This window comes from Pelodiscus sinensis, chromosome 12 (genome assembly GCF_052426305.1).
Source record: "Pelodiscus sinensis isolate ZL-2025 chromosome 12, ASM5242630v1, whole genome shotgun sequence".
In the NCBI taxonomy this organism is placed as follows: Eukaryota; Metazoa; Chordata; order Testudines; family Trionychidae; genus Pelodiscus; species Pelodiscus sinensis.
In genome coordinates this window covers 48686799-48714447 of record NC_143063.1, presented here as the reverse complement: position 1 = coordinate 48714447, position 27649 = coordinate 48686799, and the positions used below count along the sequence as shown (strand labels likewise).

Sequence of the window (27649 nt, the reverse complement as noted above, 5' to 3'; positions counted from 1 at the left end):
GACTGAGGAGGAAACCCTGACTGTAACCCCCAGCCCCTGCCTAACGACCTGCCCCCAGCCTGGCTAGACGGACAGCCCAACGCAGAGCCGGACTGAGAGGGTCTAGCCTATTTCTTCTTCATGCCCAGCCTCTATTGGAGGGCCGAGGAGCGGAAAGCCAGCCCCGCACTGCAGACTGTGCAGCCTGGCTTGAGTTTACCTGTAGAAAGGGAAGACAAAGCCCTGTGGCTGTGGTTTTGCAAGGCAGGCTCCCGTCCTTTAGAAAGCGCCCCGAGACCCTCAACTCATTTGCACAAAACCAGCCCCAGACTGCACCTTTAAATGGCTCTCCACATTCCAGCCGATGTCCTAGAGGTAACAGGTTTGCTAGCATGTTACCAGTCTCTTCGGCAGTCGGCTTTCACACAGATACATTCATAATTAAACACTCCTCATCCAGTGCCATGGGTTTTGTGCATGCGTTATCTTTTCTGCGAGCGTGCAGCCCTGCAGAAGGCAAGCAGGAGGCAATTTAGGCACAGTACGGTTTTCTTCTGACTGGAGACAGGTAGATTTCTGCTCCTTAGGGAGAGAACATAGAGCAAAAAAACCCCTTCAAAGCCCAGACTAATCTTCAAGGCCCCATTTCACACCTGTTTTTGCCATGTTAATGTTTCATAAAAGGGCTGGGAATAACACAATCAATTTACTTTTCATTTTGGAAGGTTATACGTTTAAAAACAAAAGGGGTAAGACCAAGACTGACTCACGGTGTTGTCACTTAAAACCAAAGCCTGAACGTACAGCAATTGCTGCTACCTTTGAAAAACAAAAGCAAATGGATAGGTTTTCCAGGGATGCGGATCTTCAAAAGTTGCTGCAACCGATTCATGCCAGCTGATCTCGCAAGAACCACAGGAAACCACCAGGTCTAAGGAAAGTCAATCATCTTTGCAACAAAAACCTTCTTGATCTACATTCCCACCCCAAATGAGAAGCGTAACGTGATTCCAGAAACGCCAACAGCGCCACGCTCCACAGTGCCGGCTTTCCTGTTCACAGGCTTCAGAAAATAATAAATGAGGCGAGATGGCAGCGCATCATCCCATTCCCCGTACACTGTTCATTAGCGAGAGATTCCTCAGACGCACTTGCCAGGCCTGTTTTGATTCTGCACTGGGGGCAGGCTGCCAGTCCCTGCGAGAACCGGCAGAGAATCAATTAACATTCTGCCTCCGCTGGCTTCTCAGAAGCCGGACTTAGAAGGCGATCCCGGACAGAGAGGCAATCCCGCAGGGGACGGTATGACCCAACCTCTGCCACCCATGCCCCAACTCCATCCTGCAGGGACCCCAGTCTCAATGACTGCTCCACTCTCTCTCATTCACAGGATTATAGACCCCTAAAACTGGAAGATCGAGTCCAGTCCCCCGCCTTCATGGCAGGACCAAGCACCGTCTGATCATCCCTGACAGGTGTCTGTCCAACCTGCTCTTACATCCAGAGATGCAGATTCCACAACCTCCCCAGGCAATTTATTCCAGTGTTTGACCACCCTGACAGGGCGGAAGTTTTTCCTAATGTCCGACCTAAACCTCCCTTGCTGCAGTTTAAGCCCATTGCTTCTTGTCCTGTCATCAGAGGCCAAGGGGAATAATTTTTCTCCCCCCCTCCTTGTGACACCCTTTTAGATACTTGAAAACTGCTCTCATGTTCCCTCTCAGTCATCTCCTTTCCAAACTAAACAAACCCAATTCCTTCAGCCTTGCCTCATAGCTCATGTTCTCTAAACCTTTCATCATTCTTGTTGCTCTTCTCTGGACCCTCTCCAGTTTCTCCACATCTCTCTTGAAATGTGGTGCCCAGAACAGGACACAAGACTCCGAGGTCTAACCAGCGCAGAGCAGAGCGGAAGAATCATTTCTCATGTCTTGCTCACAACACTGAGTATTCCTGAGGTTTTTTCCCCTCTCATCCACTAGCCAGAATGGCTTCCTAACCCCAGTTCTCCACATCACCACCAGATCCTCGCTCAAATCCATCCCAAGGGTTCCCCCTCTCCTGCCCTACTCTCAGGAAGTTAATTGCATGCACTGCAAGTGACTGCCTCTTGTACTACCCTGTCTACCCACAGCGTGCCTTGCATTAGCCAGTGGTAGCTGCCTCTCGCCTTCACTTAACTCACTCACCACACTGGCCAGAGAAATGTCAAAGGAGCAAATCAGCAGTTTGATTTTTCGGAATGGGTTGTGGACCCCAAGGGATGAGGACGGTTTGAGAGATGCAGTCAACTTGCAGCGGCCTCGACTGTTACCCCCTTACTCCAGGAAGGGGTAACCTTGACCCAAGAACTTTTTAATGCCCATGGCAAGTGGGGTGCAGAGGGTCGTAGGGGTCTGTATCTGCACTGAAACACCTGCACTTAAAGTCTGTATCTAGAGACTAGTCACCAGCAAAGAAGAAAAGGGCCTATACAAAAGGGCCATGTTGTAGCACAAGGGCCGGCTCTGGAAAATGCCTGGATCTGTTTGAGAGAGTCTCAGGGGCCCAGAGCCCACCCCCCACAACACCCGCAAGGGTCTATCCACGCTGGGATTCCCTCTCGTCGCACGAGGCTGATTGTGCAAGCCGTGGAATTTCGGGGATGCAGTGAATACTCTGAGCCGAGGCCCACGTGGGCCGGATCTGCTCCACCAGGGTTAGAGCCTGGTACTCCCCACCACTATATTTGCCGGCATGGCCACAGGTACCGGCAATCGCAGCTCCCATTGGCTGCAAATCGCCGTTCCTGGCCAATGGGAGCATCAGGAAGCGGCACAGACTGGGACACTGCTTCCAGACGCTCTCATTGGCTGGGAGTGGTGATCCGTGGCCAATGGGGGGCTGCGATCGCTGGTGCCTGTGGCCGTGCAGGTAAAGAGAGCAGCAGCCCGCCAGAGGCTAGCCGCTGCTGGTGTACTATCCACCCCCCGTTCCATGATCACTGTTGTCCTTTGTGAAGGAAGAATGGTCAGTGACGTGGCTTGCACATTTCCAGGCCTCCGGTCCTTAACCACACTTCATCCTCTGGTCCAGCAACCAAGCGAGCCGGGGACTAGCTGACTCCCAGGCTGTGCTTCTGCAGAGGGGACGTCTGGCCTAACGCCTCACAAATGGCGCCCTGCAAACAACGAATAGCCTTTAACATGCCGAAAGAGTTTCCAACAGCGCCCACCGGCCTTCGCTACCCGCAATATGGGCAAGTGTCAGGCTGGGCAGGTATTTCAGCTACAGAACATCACAGCACAGTGCACTAGCCACACGGGACCACCACCTTCCCCACAGAGAAGCTTCCCTCTGTCACCCACCCACAAAACCGCCCCTTCCCCGGAGGATGCTTCTGCTTTCACCCCCGCTGCATGACGGTCCATCTACACAGGAGGAGACGGCTTCTCCCTTCCACTTGCAGCAAGACAGACTGGTGCACTCTGCTGAAACGTACAGAAAAGGGCTGACCCCTCCAACCAGTAACACGGAGAGAGACGAAAATATGAAGGGAGACTAAAAAGAAGGGGACTTTTCAGCTTGGAGAAGAGAAGACGAAGGAGGGATAGGAGCGAGATCTATATAATCATGCCTGGTGTGGAGTAAGTGACTAAGGAAAAGTTATTTACTTGTTCCCATAACACAAGGATGACGGATCACCCCATGAAATGAACCAGTAGCAGGCTTAGAACAAACCAAAGGAAAAGTTTCTTCATGCACGCACAGTCAACCTGTGGAACTCCTTGCCAGGGGATGGTGGGAAGATCAGGATTTTAGCAGGGTTCAAAAAGGAAGTAGATAAATTCATGGAGGATAGGACCATCAATACTTATTAGCCAGGATGGGTAGGGATGGTGTCCCCTTAGTCTCTGTTTGTCTGGAAATGATGACAGGAGAGGGATCACGTGAGGATTCCCTTTTCCTTTCACTCCCTCTGGGACACCTGGTATTGGCCACTGTCAGCAGACAGGACACTGGGATAGATGGACCTTTGGTCTGATTGTTCGTATGTCAACTCATCGCCTTATACACAAGTTTGGCCTCAGCTTCTATCCATAGCACAGAACTCCTGGCAGAAGGAAAATGACATCCCACGTTCTGCGGGAGTGATATGGTTAAGAAAAGCAAAGCGCTGCACACATGCCAAAAACGTGTCCCGCGGCAGAGAGGAAGGGTTGCAAACTAGCCAGCTTTCAGGACTGTAAAATACATGGCCTGACAATATCTGCTCCCTGGATGGGATGGCAACTCCCCTCTGTCTTAGGGTATGTCTATACTAGCCCCCTAGTTCGAACTAGGGAGGCTAACGTAGGCATTCGAAGTCGCAAATGAAGCCCGGGATTTGAATACCCTGGACTTTATTTGCATCTTCCCGTCCGGTCGCCATTTTTAAATTCCAATAGTCCGAAGTAACTGGCCGTGGCTACACTCGGCAGTGAAACGGCAATTTGAACTAAGTCCTGAGTTCGAATTAACTGTTACTCCTCATGGATCAATAGGAATGAGACAGACACCACCTGTCCTTGCGGATGCGGGCAGAGGGGGCAACCGCTGGCGGTGGGATGTGTCTGGGAGCGACTCAGCTCCTCGGCTCCGCTCTACATAGGCAGCAGCCTGCTCCTAAGAGACGGCAGAGCGCTGAAGAGAGTGCAGGGGCAGGGGCCACGAGGCCCGGGTAGCTGTGGGGAGGAATGGTCAGAGCGGGGCCGTTCCCCACCCAGAGTGACAGCTTGCATGTGGATCAACGAGCAGATAATTACAACCTTAGGGAAAAAAAAAACCCACCCAAAAAAGGGAGAAAGCAAAGCCCCACCGCAGCAGCGTCCTCCAGCTGCCAGCTCCTCGCCACCCATCCGTCCCGCGCAGCTCTCTTTGCAGACTCATCACAAGAAAATTACTCGCCATAAAAGCCCTGGGTGGAGGGTAGCATTAGATACAGCTGTGAAGCCATTGATCTATTGATAGACCCCTATTGTCAGGGGCTGGGGGCTGGCTCTCGTGTAAGTGAGCAATTTGGGGGGGAGGGGAAAAAGCCCCCCAAACAAACCGGCCCCTCCCAAATAAATAAATAAAAGCGAGACAGACAATACCCGACACGCTTACAGGGTTTACAGGCTTGTGCCAGCTGGGAAGCTACAACGTATGAAATATGCATCGCGTGGAACAAAGCAAACTGAAACACTCAAGGCTGGAGAAAAGTAACCCTTTCCTGCAAGCCGGCCCCAAGCAGGAGCCCTAGTGAGCAAAGGTCCCAAGTAAAGGATCAAAGAAAAGCAGGATGGATGAACTCAGGTCAAAAGAGGAAGCGCCAGTAAGGCCAGGGTAGCCGTCCTCGTCTCTCCAATTAAACTGGGTACCACGTGCCCTTCTAACCCAGGCGTGGCTCTACCCCACAGGCATGCTGGGACCCTTTAGGGTGCAAGCAGCCCTGGCCGCAATGGTGGGGATGGCCTCATGCATCTGTAGCAGCAAGAGGTTGAGAACGGCCACCGTTACCAAGGAGCGGAAGCCGATCTGCTCAGCACCCGCCAGTCGACCGCTCTCTGAAGTGCTCACCGCGTCGCTGTAACGAAGCCGCTCTACTGAGGGAACGGGGCCGCTAGTTAAGAACACCCGGCGGTGCCGCACAGCCACGGAGGAGAGGGAGCCAGGGACAGTCAGATCACACGGGCAAAGGGCATCCAGGGAGCCAGACTTCGCCAGGACACCACCCCTGGGTTTATACAGCTGCCCACAGAAGTTGCTTAAATACGAAAGAGAGTCAGGACCTTGTTTGCTTGTCTCACACCCTGCCCCAATCCCAGACCGGGCCCCGCTCAGGACCGCCCCAGAGGGAAAGGGCCGCCTACTCAGGCGGCACCCGCAGACGTACCTCAGACGATGCCCGCAGGGAATCAGCTTTGCATTCCCAGCAGGGTGCTGGTGGACTCCCAGGAGAATGAGCTGAGCCCCCCTCGGCTGAAACTGTAACCTCGGAAGAAATGAAAACTCGCCAGCCAAACCCTGGTTGTTGGGCCTTGGCCATAACAGGAGCCACGTTCAGCCCCCGTCAGCACAACGTCCAGGGCAGAAACGAAAAGCGCCCCCTTGGCAATGCAGCTGTATTCGGGAAGCACAAGCTGCCCGGGGCCAACAGTGAAGAAGCAGCCAGGAGCCATGGAGTGGAGGGCCCAGCTCCTCAGTCTCACGGCTGGGCACTGCGACGCAGCCGGCACTGGCAGAGAATCATAGAACACTAGGACTGGAAGGGACCTCGAGAGGTCATCGGGTCCAGTCCCCTGCCCCCATGACAGGACCAAGCACCGTCTAGACCATCCCTGAGAGACATTTATCTAACCTACTCTTAAATATCTCCAGAGATGGGGATTCCACAACCTCCCTGGGCAATTTATTCCAGGGTTTGACCACCCTGACAGGAACTTTTTCCTAATGTGCAACCTAAACCTCCCTTGCTGCAGTTTAAGCCCATTGCTTCTTGTTCTATCCTCAGAGGCCAAGATGAACAAGTTTTCTCCCTCCTCCTTATGACACCCTTTTACATATCTGAAAACTGCTATCATGTCCCCCCCCAGTCTTCTCTTTTCTAAACTAAACAAACCCAATTCCTTCAGTCTTCCTTCATAGGTCATGTTCTCTAGACCTTTAATCATTCTTGTTGCTCTTCTCTGGATCCTCTCCAATTTCTCCACATCTTTCTTGAAATGCGGTGCCCAGAACAGAGCACAATACTCCAACTGAGGCCTAATCAGTGCAGAGTAGAGCGGAAGAATGACTTCTTGTGTCTTGCTCACCACACACCTGTTAATACATCCCAGAATCATGTTTGCTTTCTTTGCAACAGCATCACACTGATGACTTATATTCAACTTGTGGTCCACTATAACCCCTAGATCCCTTTCTGCCATACTCCCTCCTAGTAAATTAATGGAGATTGCCTATCTCCTAGAACTGAAAGGGACCTTGAAAGATCATCAAGTCCAGTCCCCTGCCTTCACAGCAGGACCAAGTACCATCCCTGACAAATTTTTGCCCCAAATCTCTAAATGGCCTCCGCAAGGATTGAACTCACAACCCTGGGTTTAGCAGGTCAATGCTCAAATCACTGAGCTATTCCTCCCCCCAAGTGAATGCCAAGAGCCAACCCACACCAATCCCAACCCCCCACGGCTCTCAGACTCCCGCTGCTCAGGGCGGACAGCAGAGAGAACCACTGGCGTGCAAGCCTACGGGGGGAGCAGCGGGTGCGAATGGAACCCAACACGCTAATGAAGGGGTAGGCGGGGGAGAAGGAGCCCACAGATGCAGCAAAATTTCAGCTAAGTAGATTATTGATCTCCAGGGCGCGCCAGGAACCAACTTTGCAAGTTACATTAGTCCTCTGGCTGCAATATTACCCAGTTACCAGGCTGCCAAGCGGGAATGTTCCCCCACCCGGACACACGCGCCACACCCTTCCATCTGGGGCAGGCTGGGGAGTGTTTCATCAGGACTTTGCATCCTTCTCTTCAGCCGGAAGCACAACGGTGTGCGAAAGGGTGAATGTTTAACAGAAAACACCACAACCTCCCCGGCAGGTAACAAGATGAGCCCCCTATGCACGGGACTGGGAACGCATGACCCAGAGAGTGCCTGTCATCTTGCTTTCGGAGGATGGGATGTCTAAATGCAAGCAGGACAATGGAAAGACCCTACAGCACTTGGTACAGCTAAGAAAAGAACTGGGAGCAAACCACTGACTTGGGAAAAGCAGCCTCTTTTTTGTCTGCTTGCGCGGACTGAACGGTTCTGGTTATTCAGACAGCACGGCCAAGCGTGACTGCCTCGCACACAGCCTGCCTACCCCCAGTTAGAAGGAGAGCCTTCGCACGGGGTTAGGCTGTGGGCCAAACCATCTCACACCACAGCTCCTCATTAGTGTACCCCACAGACAGCCACCTGCAGCCCCTCTGGCACCCCCAAACTCATCCTGAGTTCCCCACAAGCCTCCAGCCGAGTGTGCAACTCTCTGCTGTGGCCAGGGGTTGCATTTCTATATCGTTAAGGGGATACCGCCACTAAAAAGCTTTTCAGACGGGAGAGGGAATTGCCCTGAAACTCTCCAGACAATTTGTCAGGGTTTATTACACTGTTATGGCCAGGGATGTCATTGGCTCACCGGTTAGACAACTGGTTAACTGGTCGGAGCAGCCCCAGCCTGCGGAGGGTGGGGAGCTGCTCCAGTCCCTACTAACTGGAACCAGTAAGCCTTGCCCACTAAGGGGGAGGGCTACTGGTTAACCATTCCCAGCCCTAGGGACGGCTGCGTGAACTGTTTATTTCCGAGAATGAAATAAGCGGGCCATTGATGTAGATCAATGATGTAGATATTGGGATAGAGAGTACGCTTATTAAGTTTGCAGATGATACCAAACTGGGTGGGGTTGCAACTTCTTTGGAGGATAAGGACATAATTCAAAATGACCTTAGCAAGTTAGAGAAATGGTCAGAGGTAAACAGGATGAGGTTTAATAAAGAGAAATGCAAAGTGCTCCACTTAGGAAGGAACAATCAGTTCCATGCATACAAGATGGGAAGCGACTGTCTAGGAAGGAGCATGGCGGAAAGGGATCTAGGGGTCATAGTGGACCACAAGTTGAATATGAGCCAACAGTGTGATGCTGTTGCAAAAAAAGCAAATATGATTCTAGGTTGTATCAACAGGTGTGTTGTAAGCAAAACTCATGAAGTCATTCTGCCGCTCTACTCTGCACTAGTTAGGCCTCAGCTGGAGTACTGTGTCCAGTTCTGGGCGCCACATTTCAAGAAAGATGTGGAGAAATTGGAAAGGGTACAGAGAAGAGTGACAAGAATGATTAAAGGTCTAGAGAACATGACCTATGAAGCCAGGCTTCATGAACTGGGCTTGTTTAGTTTGGAAAAAAGAAGATTAAAGGGGGACATGATAGCGGTTTTCAAATATCTAAGAGGGTGTCACAAGGAGGAAGGAGAAAATTTGTTCCTCTTGGTTTCTGAGGACAGGACAAGGAGTAATGGGCTTAAAGTGCAGCAAGGGAGGTTTAGATTGAACATTAGGAAAAAATTCCTGTCAGGGTGGTCAAATATTGGAATAAATTGCCAAGGGAGGTGGTGGAATCTCCCTCTCTGGAGATATTTAAGAACAGGTTAGATAGACATCTGTCAGGGATGGTGTAGACGGAGCTTGGTCCTGCCTTGAGGGCGGGGGGCTGGACTCGATGACCTCTCGAGGTCCCTTCCAGTCCTATGATTCTATCCAACAGTGCCCAGCCTGGGAGCTTACAGAGGGAGTTATCAATCCAAGCCGAATACATGGAGAAAGATGGGAAGGAACCGTCCTTCCTATGTTGTGTAGGCCTTGTTCTTTAACCCTTACTTGGCTGCCCTGTTCGTTGTTCTTTAATCTTCCCTGGCTTTATTCCCGTGCCATAGCCTGGCTTCCTTTCCTTTTTGGCTTAAGTACAAGGGTCTGAGCGGACGTCTACCCAGCAGCGTGATTTCGGAATAACAGATGTTACTTCAGAATAACAAAGCGTGCGTCTACACAGCAAGCCGTTATTTCGAAGTCATTTCGAGCTGGAGGATTTCTTACTCCCACTCCTGTAACCCTCATGTCACGAGGAGGAAGGGAAGTCCGAGGCCGTGTTCTCCCTTTGATTCCCTGCTGTGCAGGCAGCGCCCAAAGCCGAAGGAAGCTATTTCGACTTCACAACACAACTGACCTCGCTGGAGTTGCATCGCTTAATTCGGCTTTTGCCTGCCTGTGTGGACGGGCCCTCAGAGTCCTCCACACACGTTAATTGTGGCTCAACCTCCCAGGGCAGGCGGAAAGTACATTCTTGTAAATATTCACAAAAGGGGGGAACCCAGGCACACAGAGACATTAAGAAACTTGCCAAGGTGGCAGATGCAGGGTTGAAACCCAGGCGGCTTCGTGTCGGAGTCAGTGGCCAAGGAACAATTGGTAGCTGGGCCTTTCAGGGTGCCCCTGCGGGCGGGAAGTAGTTAACTTATATGGCTAATTAAGGAGACACACACACACACACACACACACACACACACACACACACACACACACACACACACACACACACACACACACACACACACACACACACACAGAGCCAATGCCCCTGCTGTTTCCAGCAGAACAGGTGCACAGTGAGAGACTCTGAGCTCATCAGGTGACTCGCACCTGGCGGGCAGCACAGCCAGGGACTATCAAGTCAGGCTGCTCACTGGCTGCTCCCATGTAATAACGACAGGAAACTCCTGGACCTGCTGGGATTTGAGCTGAATGGCGCCCGCCCATTCCCTCTCGGTCCCTTCCTGGCTGCGCTTGGCATTGGAAAGGGCCTGTGTGCAACGGGTGGGCTGGAAATGCCAGCGCCCAAGCCCAGCCCCGTGAGCACAAGGTGGCCCGAAGGACAGGCTCAGACAGAAGGCACCGTCTCCTTTCCCGAGATGAGCTAGGCCCAGTACTCAGAAACTCCCAGCCAGGCTGGGCGAAGGGGGCCACAGCCGGGTGGACTCGCACGAGAAGAATGATCAGGCCAGTTCCCAAAGGCAAACGTCTCCGTCCCCCTGTGTGTTTGGATTCGGCCACAAACTCACCAGAGTGTTCAACAGGCCCGAGGGCGCTCGGCATCAGCTAAAGGGGAGTCGGTGAGGGGTAAGGAAGTGCCGCGCGCAGTGACGGCCAGTGAGCATTTCGACTTCAATCTGTACCACGGCCGTTTCCGTGGGGGCGGAGTTTGGCTGGTAGGATGTACGGTATGGGGCACCGAATGATGGTAACGCCTAGTGATGGATAATCGGGAGGCGGGGACAGGCAGGTACAAAGGGGTAAACAATGGCTCCTGGTATGTAAACCCAGCCAGCTCAGAACTAGGGATGTTAACAGGTAAGTGGTTAATGGGTAAGCATCACCTGGTAACCCGTTAACTGGCACCTACTGTGGCGTGCTGCAGGAGAAGGGGGCTCCAGCTGGCCAGGCCCACCATGCCAAGCCACAGCCCCCATCCACCCACGCCATGACACAGCGAGAGGGTTAACATGTCATTTAACTGGTTAACATTTTAAAAAGGGGATTTTACATCCCTACTCAGAACCACAGGGACTGGTACAAAGCCTCACCTCCCTGAACCACCGGGGAATGCGAGCCAGGCTCGGACCACTGAGGGTTACTCCCCCGAAGTCTGGACTGCCATTCTCCTCTGCTTCCTCGAAATAAAACCAGGCCCGGTGCCCCGAGGGGGACTCGAGGAGAGCACGGGCACACTGCCAGCCTAGCGTCCGTCTGGCATTTTGCAAAAACCCAACCAAACCCCAACCTATTTTGTTCACCTGTAAGTTAAAACCAGTGACGACATCTCACCCCGGAGGCAACTGATTTCTGTAACGGGTGACGGAGTCTTATACCCTCGATCGAGTTGGTAAAGTGCGCTGGGGGCCTTCAGGGGCAATAGCAGTAGGGGAGCATTGTTAAATCTGGATTTACACCCACAGTTTACTCCCCTGAAGCAAATGAAAAAGGGCTGCAGCTCTACGGGGAGGAGTCAGAAGGAGGAAAGCTAACAGCATCCCTGGGGGCTCCCCGTGTGACAAAACCGGGACATAGCTTCTTGCGGGATAAACTGCCCACTGGGTCAATTTCGAGTCCTCTACCCTCCCCACCTCCCACCAAAACAAGGACGTCGAAGGCCAAAGCAGTAATTACACCCCCCTGCACAGCTCCACTCATGGTCGGTCCCTTTTCCTCCCAGATCTGGGTTTGCTTGGGATCGGCTTCCGAAGCACAGCTCTCCCCAGGGATTTCAATCCAGCTCCGCATCGCCCTCCCTGCCGCTCCACCTCAGGAGACCTCAGCACGGCTGCACCCTGACCCACACCGCCAGCTCTGCCAGGCAGGTGACAGCACGGAGACAGAGGGAAGAGGTTTTCTTTTCACTTTTCACCAGTAGGGAGACTAGCAGCGTGCGCAGGCGTTGCCCATACTCACCCGGAACTCGAGAACCTCTGGCACCCAGCTGGCTGCAGGAGAAATTGACCTGGTTGACTTAAGGAGTCCAGTGGCTCTACCTCGGCTCAGCTTTCAGCGGTTTTGCACTCACACAGGGTAGCAAAGCGGCTGCTGTTGTGGTGGCCTACAGGAGTGCTGCGAATGGTACTTCCAGCGAGCGCATAGGGAACGCTGACAGCCCAGCCCATGCTCGTCTGCATTTCGGGAGGTGGAAAGAGGTGGAAGGCGGCAGCCGAAGTTGCTCTCTGCCTGTGGCAGCCCCACAGAGGCGTGTCGGGTTGGCACATCGGCAGTTTTAGGGAACTCTCCCTGCACTGCCACGGCCCGAGGGCAGCTCAGCATGGGGGGGGGAGCATTTTACCAGCGCGCTATGGAACCCCACTCACGGCTGCAGCTGGAGGTTGCTCCAACAGGGTTGGTGCAGACACGGTGCCTGGTACCCAGCTGAGCGGGTGACGTTACATCAGCCGGCTCCTCACAACAACTCCAGAGGGGTTCACTTCGACAGCAGCCCCACTCGCCACCCCCTGCGCTCCAGTCCAAGGCCACAGGCCAGCTCACCCCTGTGCCACCCCAGCTGCCTCATCTATTTTCTCCAGTGTTCACCCCTGCGCCCCGCCTCCCCGGTGAGCACATCTGGCCTCGTCTCAACTCCCTTGGAAGGCCTCCCTTAGCCGTCTGCAGCAGATGGAAGCCCCTTACGCTGGCTTCCAGCCTTCGCCCGACTTAGCCCAGGCCAGGTCCCTCGGCGGCACAGCAACTGCTGTCCCTGGAGCCCTTCACTCCACGCCCAGCCCAGGGGGTGCCCTCCTCTCTGGGACACCTGGTCTGTACATTGCTAGCTCCTTAGGGTGCGGACATCTGCCTTCCTGGTCTGTGAAGTGCCACAGATGGAATCACCGCAAACGTAGGACTGGATGGGTCCTGGAGAGGCTAATCTAGTCCAGGGTCCTGCAATGAGGCAGGACTGAGTAGGACCTAGCCCATCCCGGACAGGAGTTTGTCCCACCTGTTCTTCAAAAGCTCCAGGGACCACATAACACCACAGCCCCCAGCAGAGAGGAGAATTACTACCATGACTAGAATAGCCAGGGTGCCTGCCTCTTTCCCGGTCTCTGGGGAAGAGAAGTGTCTTCATCATGTTCCCTGAGGACGCCACTCTAAGAGCACTCCAATGCCAGCTGACACACGATTGTCACGGTCTTTATGCAAAAGGGGCCTGTAAAATCTCACAGGAAGACGAATAACGCACCGAGCGCGGATGGCTTTGCGTGACGTACGTGCGGTTAAGCCACACAGAACTTTACCGGCGTGCTGGTAGTACACAACTAAAACACGTTCGCCCCGGCAGCTCAGGGGAGATGATGGACAGGGTGTCTCCGGAGAGGGAAAGAAGCCAGCACCGCCAGTCAGGACTGTCCAAATTGAATGGGCTATTCTTTGGAGCCAATCTGGAGCCTACAGCAGACAGCATGGCATCTGCACCCAGCCAGGAAAAGGGACACCCTAAATTCCCCTTCACCAGGAGACCAAGGATGTGAACTCTGTGAGCACCCTGGCTAACACACTGCTGAGCCCTACTGGGGAGAAAAACTTCTTGGAGCAAAGGATTCTAGTCGAAGGACACTAGTTAATGTCGACTGACGTCTGAGAGGCACTGTCTCCCTTTGCAGCCATTTCTCTCTTTACTCCTGACACCGGAGAGCGTGCAAGCCCATTCCCTCTTCTTAAGAAACTTACTTTACTATAAACCAAGTCCAGCTTTGACTGAAGCGGAGGGTTTGCCTATCCCGGTTACCTCAATAAGCTGCAAAGTGATGGGCAAGCTGGGCGAGCGAGATTGTCATAACCAAGCCAGTCTCTTGGGGGAGGGGGGTTTTGCACACCGCGCTGGCGTCCCTAGAATTTGCGGGTGGTGCCGACGGAACAGCAGCCGCGCAGTGACTGGACGCAGAGGGAGTGCCTGGCTCTCCCGGCCCGTTGTGGGCCATCTGCCCGCCCCTCGCTGCACCTGCCCTTGATTGGCACGTGTGTCACTTTAGTGCTAGGATAGGTAAATAACCCCACGCAGACCAAATCCAGCAGAAACCGGCCACCCTGCGCATGGGCAACGGTAACAAAATGCCTCATGGGCTGCACAAAGAATCCCTCTGGGCCGTGTGCGGATACACGACTCTGAGGAACTCGGGAATGGGGGTTCACTAATTATTACTGCCAGGCAAGACAGGGACTGGCGGAGTCCCAAACAGTGGGCTGGAAAGCCGTTTGATCAGGGAGGGTATGTCTACACTACCCCCCTAGTTCGAACTAGCGGGGGTAATGTAGTCATCCGCAGTTGCAAATGAAGCCCAGGATTTGAATTTCCCAGGCTTCATTTGCATAAAGCCGGCTACACGCGGCACGGGGTCCGACCTAGCCGGCATTTAAAAATGGCGCTGGCCAGCTTTATGCAAATGAAGCCCGGGAAATTCAAATCCTGGGCTTCATTTGCAACTCCATGGCTGTGTCTAGACTACATGTCTCTGTCGGCAGAGGCATGTAGATTAGACAGATCAGCAAAGGCAAATGAAGCCGCGATTTAAATGATCGCGGCTTCATTTACATTTACATGGCTGCCGCGCTGAGCCGACAAACAGCTGATCAGCTATTTGTCGGCTCGCCGCTAGTCTGGACGTTCCCCCTGTCGACATCAAAGCCCTTTGTCGGCAGCCCCGGTAAACCTCATTCCACGAGGAATAACGGGGCTGCCGACAAAGGGCTTTGATGTCGACAGGGGGAACGTCCAGACTAGCGGCGAGCCGACAAACAGCTGATCAGCTGTTTGTCGGCTCAGCGCAGCAGCCATGTAAATGTAAATGAAGCCGCGATCATTTAAATCGCGGCTTCATTTACCTTTGCTGAATAAACAAATCTACATGCCTCTGCCGACAGAGGCATGTAGTTTAGACGTACCCCATATGACTACATTACCCCCCCAGTTTGAACTAGGGGGGTAGTGTAGACATACCCAGAGTGATGCACGCTGCTTAGCAGAAGCCATGCTCCGAGATGGGTCGCGCACGGACGCCCAGCTTTGGGAGCAGATACAAGAGACAGGCGCAGACAGCAGGGCTACCTTGGTGTCCCGTTCATCGCCTTGAGCGTGGATGGCGTAGGAAGGCCCGTCCCTCCGCAAGCTCTCCGTGGCAATGCGCACTTCCACCCCCGGCAGCGGGGTCCCCACAGACCCTGGGAAAGGAAACAAGGGGGAACGAGAGTGAGACAGCAGAACTCTGCAGGGTGACACTGTGCCGCCACAGAGCAGGAGGGCCTCCCCTGCTGAGACAGCGGTCCCTCATGCAGATGCAAGAACACCTCAGACACACGCCTGCCAAGCCTTCTGCTAGGTCATTCGCAGTCGTGCCCCGACGGAAGCACAGCAGGAAATGCCTCGAAAAGCCAGCACGGCTCCTCATCAGAGCAGGCCCCTTCCAGGCACCCTGAGATCAGAGCAAATGTCGACCCAGCTTCAGACCGCCGTACGAGGGAAACAAGCGTGTCAAGAAAGCCCGGAGACCATGATCCCTGCTCTCGGCTTCTTACCAGGCGGACTTGACGGAAGGAAAAGGCACAGAGAGGCAAGAACTGCCAGGGATTCTCTCTGCTTTATACTGCACCAAGATGCTGCACGTAAACCACGAAAGGAGAAAGGCAGAGTCCAAAACACAACGTTATCGAGAGGTTCTTGTCTTCCAGGCCAGGGAAATCTGACACAGCATCAGGAACAACAGCCCCTCAAGCGGCAGGACAGCAGGATCCTAATGCCCTAGTTCACTGAAGGGCCGGCTAGGCTAATCCTCGGAGAGAAACCGGGGCAGCCTTGCTGCAGAACTCTCTGGCCCCGAGGTACTGGCAAGCGCGCTCAGCAGTGACCCTGCTTCCTGCCGGCCCGAGGCCGTAGGGGCTGTTTGTGGTTCCACCAAGGTCATGGCTGTGCATGTGACCCACACGCGCTGGCAGGAGGCTGTGCTCCCTTGGGGTATGTCTACACTACCCCGCTAGTTCGAACTAGGAGGGTAATGTAGGCATACCGCACTTGCAAATGAAGCCTGGGATTTGAATTTCCCGGGCTTCATTTGCATAAGCGGGGCGCCGCCATTTTTAAATCCCCGCTCGTTCGAACCCCGTGCCGCGCGGCTACACGTGGCACGAACTAGGTAGTTCGAATTAGGCTTCCTAGTTCAAACTACCGTTACTCCTCGTGGAATTTGCCCCGCTTATGCAAATGAAGCCCAGGAAATTCAAATCCTCGGCTTCATTTGCAATTGCGGTATGCCTACATTACCCCGCTAGTTCGAACTAGCGGGGTAGTGTAGACATACCCTTGGAGACGCTGTCCCTTCAACGTCCGCTTTAAGGTTCCGCTTTCGCTGTGGGGTAAAACCGCGGAAGCAGCAGTGCAGGGGAGCGCCCTGCGGGTGGGGAGCACAGGCCGGGCCTGGGTCGAAATGAAGGATGTTCAATTTAGATGAATCAACTCATCGGATAGTCGATGCAATTTGCATCGACTATTCGATGAGCCAATAAGGTCACCGCCGCCTTTGAAATGTAGCAAGAACCCTGTCGGCTCTTGCCACGTTTCAAAGGTGGAGTCACCGTGGGGAGCATGGGGCCAGCAGGGGACTGCTTGAGCCTGCTTGAGTCCCTGGCTCGTCCCTTGCTCCCGTGGCCCTTCTGCTTTTGAAACGTAGCTCTTGCTACATGTCAAAGGCAGAAGCGCCGCCAGTTCCCCGCTGCACCCCTGTCCCCACTCCCACCGAGACAGTGCTGGGGGGAACCAGCTTTTAAGCCGGCTCCCCTCCAGCACGGGCTCCTGCTCTCCCGCTTGCTGCCTCTCTCTCGCATACATTACATTGGTGACATTACACTTCACTGAAGAGTTCATGGGATAAACAGTCCTCCCGACACAAAGGAGGGAGCCAGAGTTTTAGAGGCACTCAACTGGTGCTTCACCAAGCTGCCCCTCGAGTTCCCGTCCAGGCGCAAATCCCACGCCACACTTTGCGGCTCCCTCGACTGCGCTGACTGGCTGGCAAGAGGCAGCTGGTTAATAGAGGGACTAACTGGGAAACCGGCAGTGGAAAGTGACTGTTCTCCCAAGCCGGGTTCGCAGCCAGCAGCGTCCCATGCCGCCAGAGAAGAGTTCCGTGCGGAAAACGTCAGCGCTCAGAGAAGACAGGGGTATGTCATCAGGAGGCAACTGAGCGAATTAGGTCACCCTGCACCCTAACCCGGCTGCCCCCTCCCCGGGCAAGCTGGAGGACAGCAAACAGAACTGGAGGGCAGCACCTGGCAGTGGGCGCAAGTAGGCATCAGGTCAAGAAGGGCAGTGGCTGGCTGGTGCATTGCATTGTGGCTCAGCAAGGAGAGGCAAAAGTGACCTACGTAGAACAAGAGGCAGAGGGGACTGGAGCACAAGCCAGGGATCTTGGCTCTCCAGCGCCCTGGGACCTTGCAGAAAACATTTCATCCCTTTGTGCTTCACTTTCTTCCATCGCCCCCGCTGAGGAATAGGGATTTTAATCTCCCCTCTTGGGATAAAACCGGGGTGATGCTCGCTGAGCCCTCTCCTCGCCGTTTCTCCCCTAACGTCTGCCCCGCTACCACCCGCACAGCTTCACCACTGGCGCCGAGGGCGGGAGTAGAAGGGGAGGCGGGTGGCATGGCTCCGCCAGCGTTGGAACAGCGGCATCCCTGTGCAGCTGCTCTGCCTGGCAGCATTAGAACCGGGACGGCACTCTGCCACCGACAGCTGGGGGTAGAAATGTTTCTATCTGAGGGGGCACTGTCTGATTCGCTCCGCTGTCCTCTGTAATTGAGGCACTGGGATCCAAGGGGGCTGCCTGCCTCCCCGCTCCCCCTCCCTTTCTGTTGGAACCTCCAGTGGTCATGTCTTTGTGACATCACAATCCTGTGTGTGTCACATCAGCCAGTTGTCAGGGACACCAATCTATTGTCAGGTCTAGGTTTACGACTTTCCGGCAGGATCAACTAAGAGCAGCTGGGCTACGAGGGAGAGTGATTTTATTGCCACAGAACTGCCCGAGCACTGTGCCAATCTGGCAAGAAACAAACAGAAAACTACGTGGCTGGGGAGGGATGGGTTCCTACTGCCAGTGGGATACAGGCTTTACAGTATAATGATCATCTATATGCCCCCAATTACTACTAGATGTGTGGTCTGAACTGGTTTCATAAGGGCCTGCCAGGCTGAAGAAAACTATTCTCTCATCTGGTCCAAGAGCATGGATTACACCAGAGAGACTGACCGACCCAAGCACTTAACCCAGTGTTTCTTAAACTTTTTAAAACTGAGGAACACCAAACAATAATTTTTTTTTTAAATGAGGAACACCAAGGATTTTTGGTTGAGAAAAAAAAAATTGAGGAAAAAAGGGTTGGGGGGAAAGTTATCAAGACGAGAAGGAAAAAAAAGTCGCCTGCCCCTTTAAGGGTGGCCATTTTGAATTCTGTTCTCCGTGGCACATCACCGACTGCCTCGTGGCACACCGTTTAAGAAACACTGACTTAACCATTCCATTTGATACGGTGTTGCCTATTGGTAGTAATACTTTTTGACCAGGTACCCTTCCCCTGGTGAATTTTAGGAGCACTCAAGGTCATGTTATAGGTCACTGAAAATACAGCAAAAACTGAAAAGCCAGACAGACGGTAGCACATCGGGGTGCACCCTGAGTACTCGTGACAAAATTTTCAGTGATAATTCAGAGTCTGAGGGGCCTCTGCCCCAAGACCTTTTTCCCCACCCCTTTTGGGAAGAAAACATGAGGTACTTAATGGCTCTTTAACCTAGTAAGGAAAAGCAGAACGAGACCCAACGGCCGGAAGCGAACGTCACCCAATTTCTAGTTAGAAAGTTTTAATGGTGAGAGGAATCACTCAGAGGCACAAACGATCAGGGAAAGCGGTGGATTCGCCATCTTTGAAGGTCTTCACATGAAGCTTGGCTGCCTCTCTGGAAGATTACTTCAGCCACACAAGTTACTGGGCTCAATCCAGAGGTAGCGGGGTGCAATGTAATGGCATATGGAATACAGGCACACAGACCAAATGACCTGATGGTCTCTCCTTGCTTTACTCTCCACGCAGTTACGACTGCTGAGTACTTAGGGGCAAGGCCAGTCTGAGCCATTCATGCGCCCCGGGCAGCGGGCGTGTGACGCATGCGCGGCTCCACCCCTGGACGTACGGCGCATGCGCGGCCCTGCCCCCTGGTGCACCTTACAGCTGCAATTGGGCACGCGACACCTGATTGCAGCTCTAAGGGGTGCTGCGCGGCACCCCTTACAGCTGCCATCAGGCACCCCCCCATAGGTTGGCGCCCTGGGCAGCTGCCCGGCTAGCCCCCCGCTTAATCCGGCCCTGCTTAGGGGAAAGCCTCACCGGCTTTTTCTGAAAACGGAACTCTGGTGCCAAGCTCACTTGGACGCTTTTGAAAACGATTCCTGTAGCTACTACCCGTGTCCATGTAACCCCTGACATCGTCCTTAGGAGCAGGGTCAGCAGCCTCTGCCGGATCCACTCTCAGGGAGCCAGCAGTGGAGGGGCTGGGCCGGACGCAGCACACAGCAGCTGCTACGGCCGGAGCAACCATTGCTTGGGGGTCCAGCAGGGCTGACGCAGCCCCCTGCCTTGGGTGGGTGAGGAACTGCTCCAGCCCCTACCAGTTAACCGGAGCCGGTAAGCATCACCCGTTTAGGACGACGCTTACCGGTTAACCTTTCACAGCCCTGCTAGGGACTGGTCAGAGAGGCAAGTCATTCTGTGAGTGTCCCCCCCCCCAGTCATCCGATGGCAATGGCTCTGCCATTATTGCTCTGGATCTGAACTCCCCGTGAAAGACTCCTCCAACCGACAGAGGCAGCTAGTCCCGCTGCCATTTTCATACTGAGCTGATTTTAAAGAGGGGCAAAGGATTGCGGTGCTTTCTGTGCAAGACTGGGCAGGAGTCACGATCACGGCATGTTTCCATACAGGGTCTGCTCCGAGCACAGCAGGGATTTCATACTGGGGGGAGAGGAGGTTTTCACTCACGTTACTCTAATAAACAGCTCCCTCCATTGATTTCCTCTATGGCTAAAATAATTATAATGAAAGTAAAAGGAGGCCCTCCCCACAGAAATCAGAAGCTGGTTTGTCACACCCCCTCCAAAAAGTGTCTCTTTGGAGGGGAGCAAAGATGACCAGCCTGTGAAAACGGCCCCCAAATGCTGGAAAACGCTGACACTGTCTAGCAGCGACACCGCATGACAATGAAAGTCTTCACGCAAAGACAATGGCTCGAGCCTCCCAGGCCCACGTGGCACGTGAAAAGGAGCCCACGGATGCTGCGCCCCACGCTGTGTGAATCAGAAGGCATTCCATCGCAGCCAGGGGGAGCAGACTTCAGTTACAAGCAGAGAGTGAGTAAAAACCTGCCTTGGCTTCCTTTTAGTATGGGGTGGAATTCAGGACTCCAGCTGGGGAGAACCCACCCCGCTTCATGCCTGTTAAGAAATGCTGGCAGCATGCCCGCACAGTGTCAGCTCCGTCGGCACTGGCAGGCTACAGTCAGACAGGAGAGTGACACTATTATTCTTGCAGTTCTCCTCGGTTCTCCTCTGGTTAAAAAAGTTGTCAGCTCTTCCCCGATCAATTTAATTGGCCTCGTGGTCCGCGTCCTTGGGTGTCTGGGGACCTTGCTGCTGGGATATGTGGTGGCGTCCTGGGAGAATTGAAGCAGGCCAACGATAAGGCACTCAGCGATCTCCCTGTCAACAAGACATGGAGTCCCCGCTGTAGGAGCTATTAGCCGCTTCTGATCTAAACCTCCAATTAAAGTGGTGATTAGGCCCAGTGAGGCATTCTCTGGCCATGAATTATTCATTTCCCTTCACAGTAACAGCACCGGGGGGATTAGAACGAGAGCTGGCGAAAACAGAGGCATTTTAAACAGGGTTTAACCATATACAAGCAAACATTTATCTTCCAAATCTTCTCCTCTTGGAAATACAGGCACCCCCTCTTGCCCCTGCACCTTGCGAGCCCAGCCTGGCTGGTGAGCAAACGCTCCCTCGAGGCCGTGCTGTCAGGGCTGTTGCAGGTGGCATGGCGGAGCTCCCGAGAGAGCGGCTTTTAAAGCTCTTGACCTCTCCGACACCAGCTACATCGAAGAAGGGTGGGTTTGGTGGGGACTGCTCGGTCACCTCTGAGGCAGGAGCTTATGGAAACAGCAAATAATGAAGCATTTTTGCCCTTGCTCCTGCTGTAATGGGGACTGGACTTCCTTTGAATGCCGATATGCCAGTGTGCTCAAGCAGAACGGGGGCTTGTCACAGGAGCACAGATCTGCCACTCACAGAGTCACAACAGGGAGGGTGGCGGCTTCCTAACACTTCCCCGCCGCCCTCTGATTTGCTGTATTGGTGGGAGACGTTCGCTCTCGCTATGGCCAGAGCGTGGCTGGGCATGGTGAGCTGCCCTGACTTGCTTATGCTGGCACTGCCCCCTTCGCTAGCGGTGGGTGTGGCAGAGCAGTGCGAGGGGAGAAAAGGCCACGTAAAGCCAGGGAAGTCTCCAAAGGCTGCTGTCCTGGAATCACCCCCACTCCCTGCCCTTTGTTACCAACCCGCTAACATATTTATCCTGCTGAAAAGGTCGCCCTCAATACGGCACTGTGCCTGGATACCGCGGACATCAGCCTCCCATGGGACAGTGGGGCAAAAGCCTTTCCAAAGCCCAAGGAAACCAGCTCTCGGCGTCACTCGCCTGCTTTTCGTTTGACACTTCCTGAAAGAAATTCAGCCACCCTGTTCATCACAGCCTCCCTTTTGCAACTCCAGACCAAGTGTCTCTAAGTAACCCATCCCCACCCAGTTATCCCTTACTCTTCTCTCTAAAGTATTCTCCAACACAGAGGTTAGGCCTACAGGTATGTAGTTATCCAGTTCCGCCTCTGATCCCTTTAGATACAGACGCTGTGTGTATGCCTGTGTGAGCTGTCACTAGGGGTACACCTAGACTACATGCCTCATCCCAGGAGGCATACCTGGGTGGTCGACAAATACCTTTGATGTCAGCAGGGGAGCATCCAGACTATCGCGCTGAGCCGACAAACAGCTGATCAGCTGTTTGTCGGCTCAGCGCGGCAGCCATGTAAATTTAAATAAAGCGGCGATTATTTAAATCGCCGCTTCATTTTACTGTGTCAGGTAGCCTAATCTACATGCCTCTGTCGCCAGAGGCATGTAGTCTAGACGTACCCTAGGACTTCTCCAGGCCCTGTGGGCTCCCTCTGCTATGGGGTCAGTTCAGGGCTGGCCTTACCATGAGGCCAACTGAGGTGGCCGCCTCAGGTGCCAGATTGTGGGGGGGCAACACTAGGACCCAGAGTGTAGAAAATGGTGTCTGCTGCTGGTGTAGCGAAGAGACATGGGGGCGTCATTTGAGCTCCCGGCTTCAGGTGCCAAAATGTTGCGGGCCGGCCCTGGTTCAGTTTACTCTAGAGGGTCAGCAATCCAGCGGTAGAGATTCTCTGTCTCCAGCTGCTCTAATGATTCTCTCGTGTCACCCAGTTTCACTTCTTTTACACCTTTATCCCTTGGAAAATGTCACTCGGATTCTAGTGGTTGCTGGCCCTTTCCCCACTGAACATGTATCATAGAACACTAGGACTGGAAGAGACCTCGAGAGGTCATCGGGTCCAGTCCCCTGCCCTCATGGCAGGACCAAGCACTGTCTAGACCATCCCTGAGAGACATTTATCTAACCTGCTCTTAAATATCTCCAGAGATGGGGATTCCACAACCTCCCTGGGCAATTTATTCCAGTGTTTCACCACCCTGATAGGTAGGAACTTTTTCCTAATGTCCAACCCTAAACCTCCCTTGCTGCAGTTTAAGCCCATTGCTTCTTGTCCTGTCCTCAGAGGCCAAGGAGAACAATTTTCTTCCTCCTCGTGACACCCTTTTAGATACCTGAAAACTGCTATCGTGTCCCCCCTCAGTCTTCTCTTTTCTAAACTAAACAAACCCAATTCCTTCAGTCTTCCTTCATAGCTCATGTTCTCTAGACCTTTAATCATTCTTGTTGCTCTTCTCTGGACCCTCTCCAATTTCTCCACATCTTTCTTGAAATGCAGTGCCCAGAACTGGACACAATACTCCAATTGAGGCCTAACCAGCGCAGAGTAGAGCGGAAGAATGACTTCTCGTGTCTTGCTCACCACACTCCTGTTAATGCAGCCCACAATCATGTTTGCTTTTTTTGCAACAGCATCACACGGCTGACTCTCATTCAGCTTGTGGTCCACTATAACCCCTAGATCCCTTTCTGCCGTACTCCTTCCTAGACCATCACTTCCCATTCTGTATGTGTGAAACGGATTGTTCCTTCCTAAGTGGAGCACTTTGCATTTGTCTATTAAACTTCATCCTGTTTACCTCAGACCATTTCTCCAATTTGTCCAGGTCATTTTGAATTATGACCCTATCCTCCAGATTAGTCGCAATCCCTCCCAGCTTGGTATCATCTGCAAACTTAATAAGCGTACTTTCTACACCAATATCTAAATCATTATGTAAGAACATAAGAATGGCCGTACTGGGTCAGACTAAAGGTCCATCTAGCCCAGTATCCTGTCTGCCAACAGTGGCCAGCACCAGGTGCCCCAGAGAGGGTGGACTGAAGACAACGATCAAGCGATTTGTCTCCTGCCATCCCTCTCCAGTCTCTGAGAAACAGAGGCCAGGGACACCATTTTATCCCCTGGCTAATAGCCTTTTATAGACCTAACCTCCATGAAATTATCTAGCTTCTCTTTAAATAAAGATTGATGAAGATATTGAACAGAGCCGGTCCCAAAACAGACGCCTGCAGAACCCCACTTGTTATACCTTTCCAGCAGGATTGTGAACCATTAATAACTACTCTCTGAGGACGGTTATCCAGCCAGTTATGCACCCACCTTATAGTAGCCCCATCTAAGTTGTATTTGCCTCGTTTATTGATAAGAATATCATGCGAGACCGTACCAAATGCCTTACTAAAGTCTAGGTATACCACATCCACTGCTTCTCCCTTATCCACAAGACTTGTTAGCCTATCAAAGAAAGCTATCAGATTGGTTTGACATGATTTGTTCTTTACAAATCCATGCTGACTGTTCCCTATCACCTTGCCACCTTCCAAGTGTTTACAGTTGATTTCCTTAATTACTTGCTCCATTATCTTCCCTGGCACAGAAGTTAAACTAATTGATCTGTAGTTTCCTGGGTTGTTCTGATTTCCCTTTTTATAAATGGGCACTATATTTGCCCTTTTCCAGTCTTCTGGAATCTTTTCTGTCTCCCATGATTTTCCATAGATGATAGCTAGACAGATACCTCCTCTCTCAGCTCCTTGAGTATTCTAGGATGCATTTCATCAGGCCCTGGTGTCTTGCAGGCATCTAACTTTTCTAGGTGATTTTTAACTTGTTCTCTTTTTATTTTGTCTTCTAAACCTAGCCCCTTCCCACTAGCATTCACGATGTTAGGTATTCCTTCAGACTTCTCGGTGAAGACCGAAACAAAGAAGTCATTAAGCATCTCTGCCATTTCCAAGTTTCCTGTTACTGTTTCTCCCTCCTAACTGACCAGTGGGCCTACCCTGTCCTTGGTCTTCCTCTTGCTTCTAATGTATTTATGAAGGCAATAAAGACACCAGATCTCCCTGCGCTCTGCAGGTATGTCTATGCTATACACTTGGACTGACCCATGTTGGGATGACTTACAGATGCCCCACTGGTTGCTGCGGTGGTTCATGTCCTTCTGTCGGTGGTGCATGGCCACGCTGGCAGTGCTTCCGCCAACTGAAAAGCCCAGGCTCTCAGCTCTGCATGCAGCTCCGTGCCCAAAGTCTGGGCAGGTGGCGGACTCCCAGCGGGGAGCCCGTAAAGCCCTAGTGTAGCCAGGCTTGTTGCTACTGCGTGCTCCCTTCCAGGAGCCTGGAGCCCAGGCAGCAGCCCAGAGGAGTGTGGGAAGCCAGAAACAGCCAGGCTGTATCTGGAGCCCCCACCCGCCCGAGTAACAGCCTGGTTCTCTTGTCAATGTCACAGATCCTGCAGGCAATCATGAAACTGACAAGAACGACAGCCAGCGCTGATGTAAGTAACCCAGTGGACACTACCTCACTCTACCTACCCCGGCATATGCCCTACACCTCTCCTGGGGAGGTAGTTTGGTAAGGGCACATGCAAATTGACAGGAACAAGGCTAACATACGCTGCCTTACAGTGACCAAACTCTGGAGTGAAGACGAGGGATGTAACAGTATAACCATTTAAATGGTTAACTGATAAACCTGGGTTGATCTGTTCCCACTAATGGTTACACTCAGGATCCCGATCCCACTCCCGGGGAGCTGACTGCTGACCCTCACTGCTGCTTTTGATACAGAGGCAGCAGTGCAGGGCGGCAGCCAGTTCCCTGGAGAGCTCGCACCAAAAGCCGGCTTAAAAGCCATCTTCTGTCATGCACCAGCTCCTAGGGAGCCCGCTGCTGCCCATCAGTGCCGTATCCAGACACCTCACAAAATTATAAAGCACACACGCAACAAAATACTTCTCCTCCTTGCTCTGTCTTTGTCAGCTGGGATGAGATTCAGCATGGGAGAGGGATGACCGTCTCCGAATGTGTCTGGGGGAGGGAACCAAGATTGGAGAAGCGCGTTGGCATTGTGTTCGGGGACCGAGCGATGCTCGGGTTCACCGGGAAAAGCCTGAGAAAGCTCCTGTACGTACAAGATGCCCTGGAGGGGACAGGTTTGTGCCAGTGGAATTGCGCTGCCCTGGCGAGTCATGATGACACATGGCAAGGAGTTCCACCCCTCAGGTCACTGAGGACTTTGAAGACCGAAACCAACCCCTGCAATTGAGACCGTATGCCAGGGGGAGCGCGGCGGTGCCCTGGAGCCCTGTGTTCTTGGTGGCCTGTGCTGCCCAGCCGAGGAGATGCTGAGTTCTGACACAAGCCTGTCTCCCTCCCCAACAGATGATGGTCTGATAAAAGACATCCCTCACCCACCTGGTCTCTCCAATCAGCTGGGACTGACACGCCTACCGCATGCACCCAGCAATGGACCATCGCCAGTTCTACCCTTATCTGGCAGGTTAGCTCTGTTCCCTCCTAGGTACCGAAAGCTACAAGAGCATCAAAAGAGAAAACCTCGTGGAGATGCAAAAGCTGCAAGGCGCGAAGGCAGAGGGAGGAGGATGCAGCAAAAAGTAAGGTTGGGCTCCGGATGGGTGGGCTAAGCACGGCTGGCCCGATCTGTAACCCTCGATAAGCACCAAGGCGGCTCAGGAAGCGTTGAACGGGGCTATTTTTCCAGAGAGGGAACCTAGTGGCATTCTACGCCCCTGGACTCCCCTGCGAAGGCTCAGCCACTTACCTGCCCAGAAGGGGGCGGCCTGGTTTAGTGATGTGGTTTCCCCTTAAAATTACGCTCAATGGTTCTTTTCTTCACTCATGCAGTGACAGCACAAAGCAGGGGTGGGGAAGCTAAGGCCTGGGGGCTGGATGCGGCCGCTGGCTTGCCCGGATCTGACCCCTGCGGCTTAAGGCCTCCTCCAGCGTTGGGAAGCCTGCGCTGGCCCTCCAGGCCCCTGCTGCTGCCCCCCCGCAGCCCGCAACTGATTTTTCTGTGGATCAGCATCTTCGGACTCAAAAAACCTTCCCCTCCCCTGCTCTAAAGAGCCTGAGTCAGTCTGCGACTGTCCTCACTGAACTGAAACCAAAAGCAGCGAATAGTTTCTGCTAAACCAGTGGATCTGCAACAGACCATTCTACATAGACACTGTTGTCACATTATTGGATTTTGAGGGGAGCAGCCAGGTCACTGCTGCACCAATGGGGGGGGGGTGTTCGCCCCAGAAGTGGTACAAAGGGGGCTATATGAGGTGTCAAACAAAAGCTTACTTTCTACTGATTCTGTATATGCTTTTCATATATCTGTATAATGTCTGGGTGTGGAGTTATGAATATGTACTCTGTATGGACACTGGAAGTTTCTTGGTATGTGGTTGAGCGATGGGCTCAGCCTATGGACATGCTAATTAGCAAGGCTCCAGGGACAATAGGTCTCTTAAGTACCAGAGATCCACCTATGAAGGAATCTAGATGCCTGGTCAGAGACCATGTGACTGTCTCCAGCTTGGAAGAAGCCAGGAAGGAGGTATAAATACGCCATGTGTCTGACTCTATCTTGGTCTTCAGATCTGCTCCTGACCCCAGATGCACGCTCGCAGGGAATCACGAGCCGGGAAGAACTGTGGACCCATCCGGACATAGGATGTGCACCAAGGACTTTTCAGCCAGCAGCCATAACATCTCTGCTGCAAGCCTGCATTGAGAACTGGGAGATTCGGTGCATGTAATGTATGATACTTTAACAACCTTGCTCTCATGCTTTTTTTCCATGTAGTAATAAACCTTTAGATGGTAGATTCTAAAGGATTGGCTCAGCGTGATTTGTGGGTAAAGTCCAGAGGGTAAATTGACCAGGGATCTGTGGGTGGTTTCTTGGAACCGG

The 27649-nt window shown here is 53.0% G+C and overlaps 1 protein-coding gene across 5 annotated transcripts in view; it reads right to left on the bottom strand.

Moving 5' to 3' along the window:
• Window positions 1–27649, bottom strand: part of ACSF3 (acyl-CoA synthetase family member 3) — a 124250-nt gene that overhangs the window by 60314 nt on the left and 36287 nt on the right. For 4 of the 5 annotated variants that reach the window (XM_089781559.1, XM_075939852.2, XM_075939854.2 and 1 more), the window contains one exon: window positions 15156–15268. The exons of the other annotated variant lie outside the window; for it this stretch is intronic. In XM_089781559.1, the coding sequence (XP_089637685.1) occupies window positions 15156–15268 (113 nt within the window). The remainder of the gene's footprint in view (window positions 1–15155; window positions 15269–27649) is intronic. 5 annotated transcript variants of the gene reach the window in all.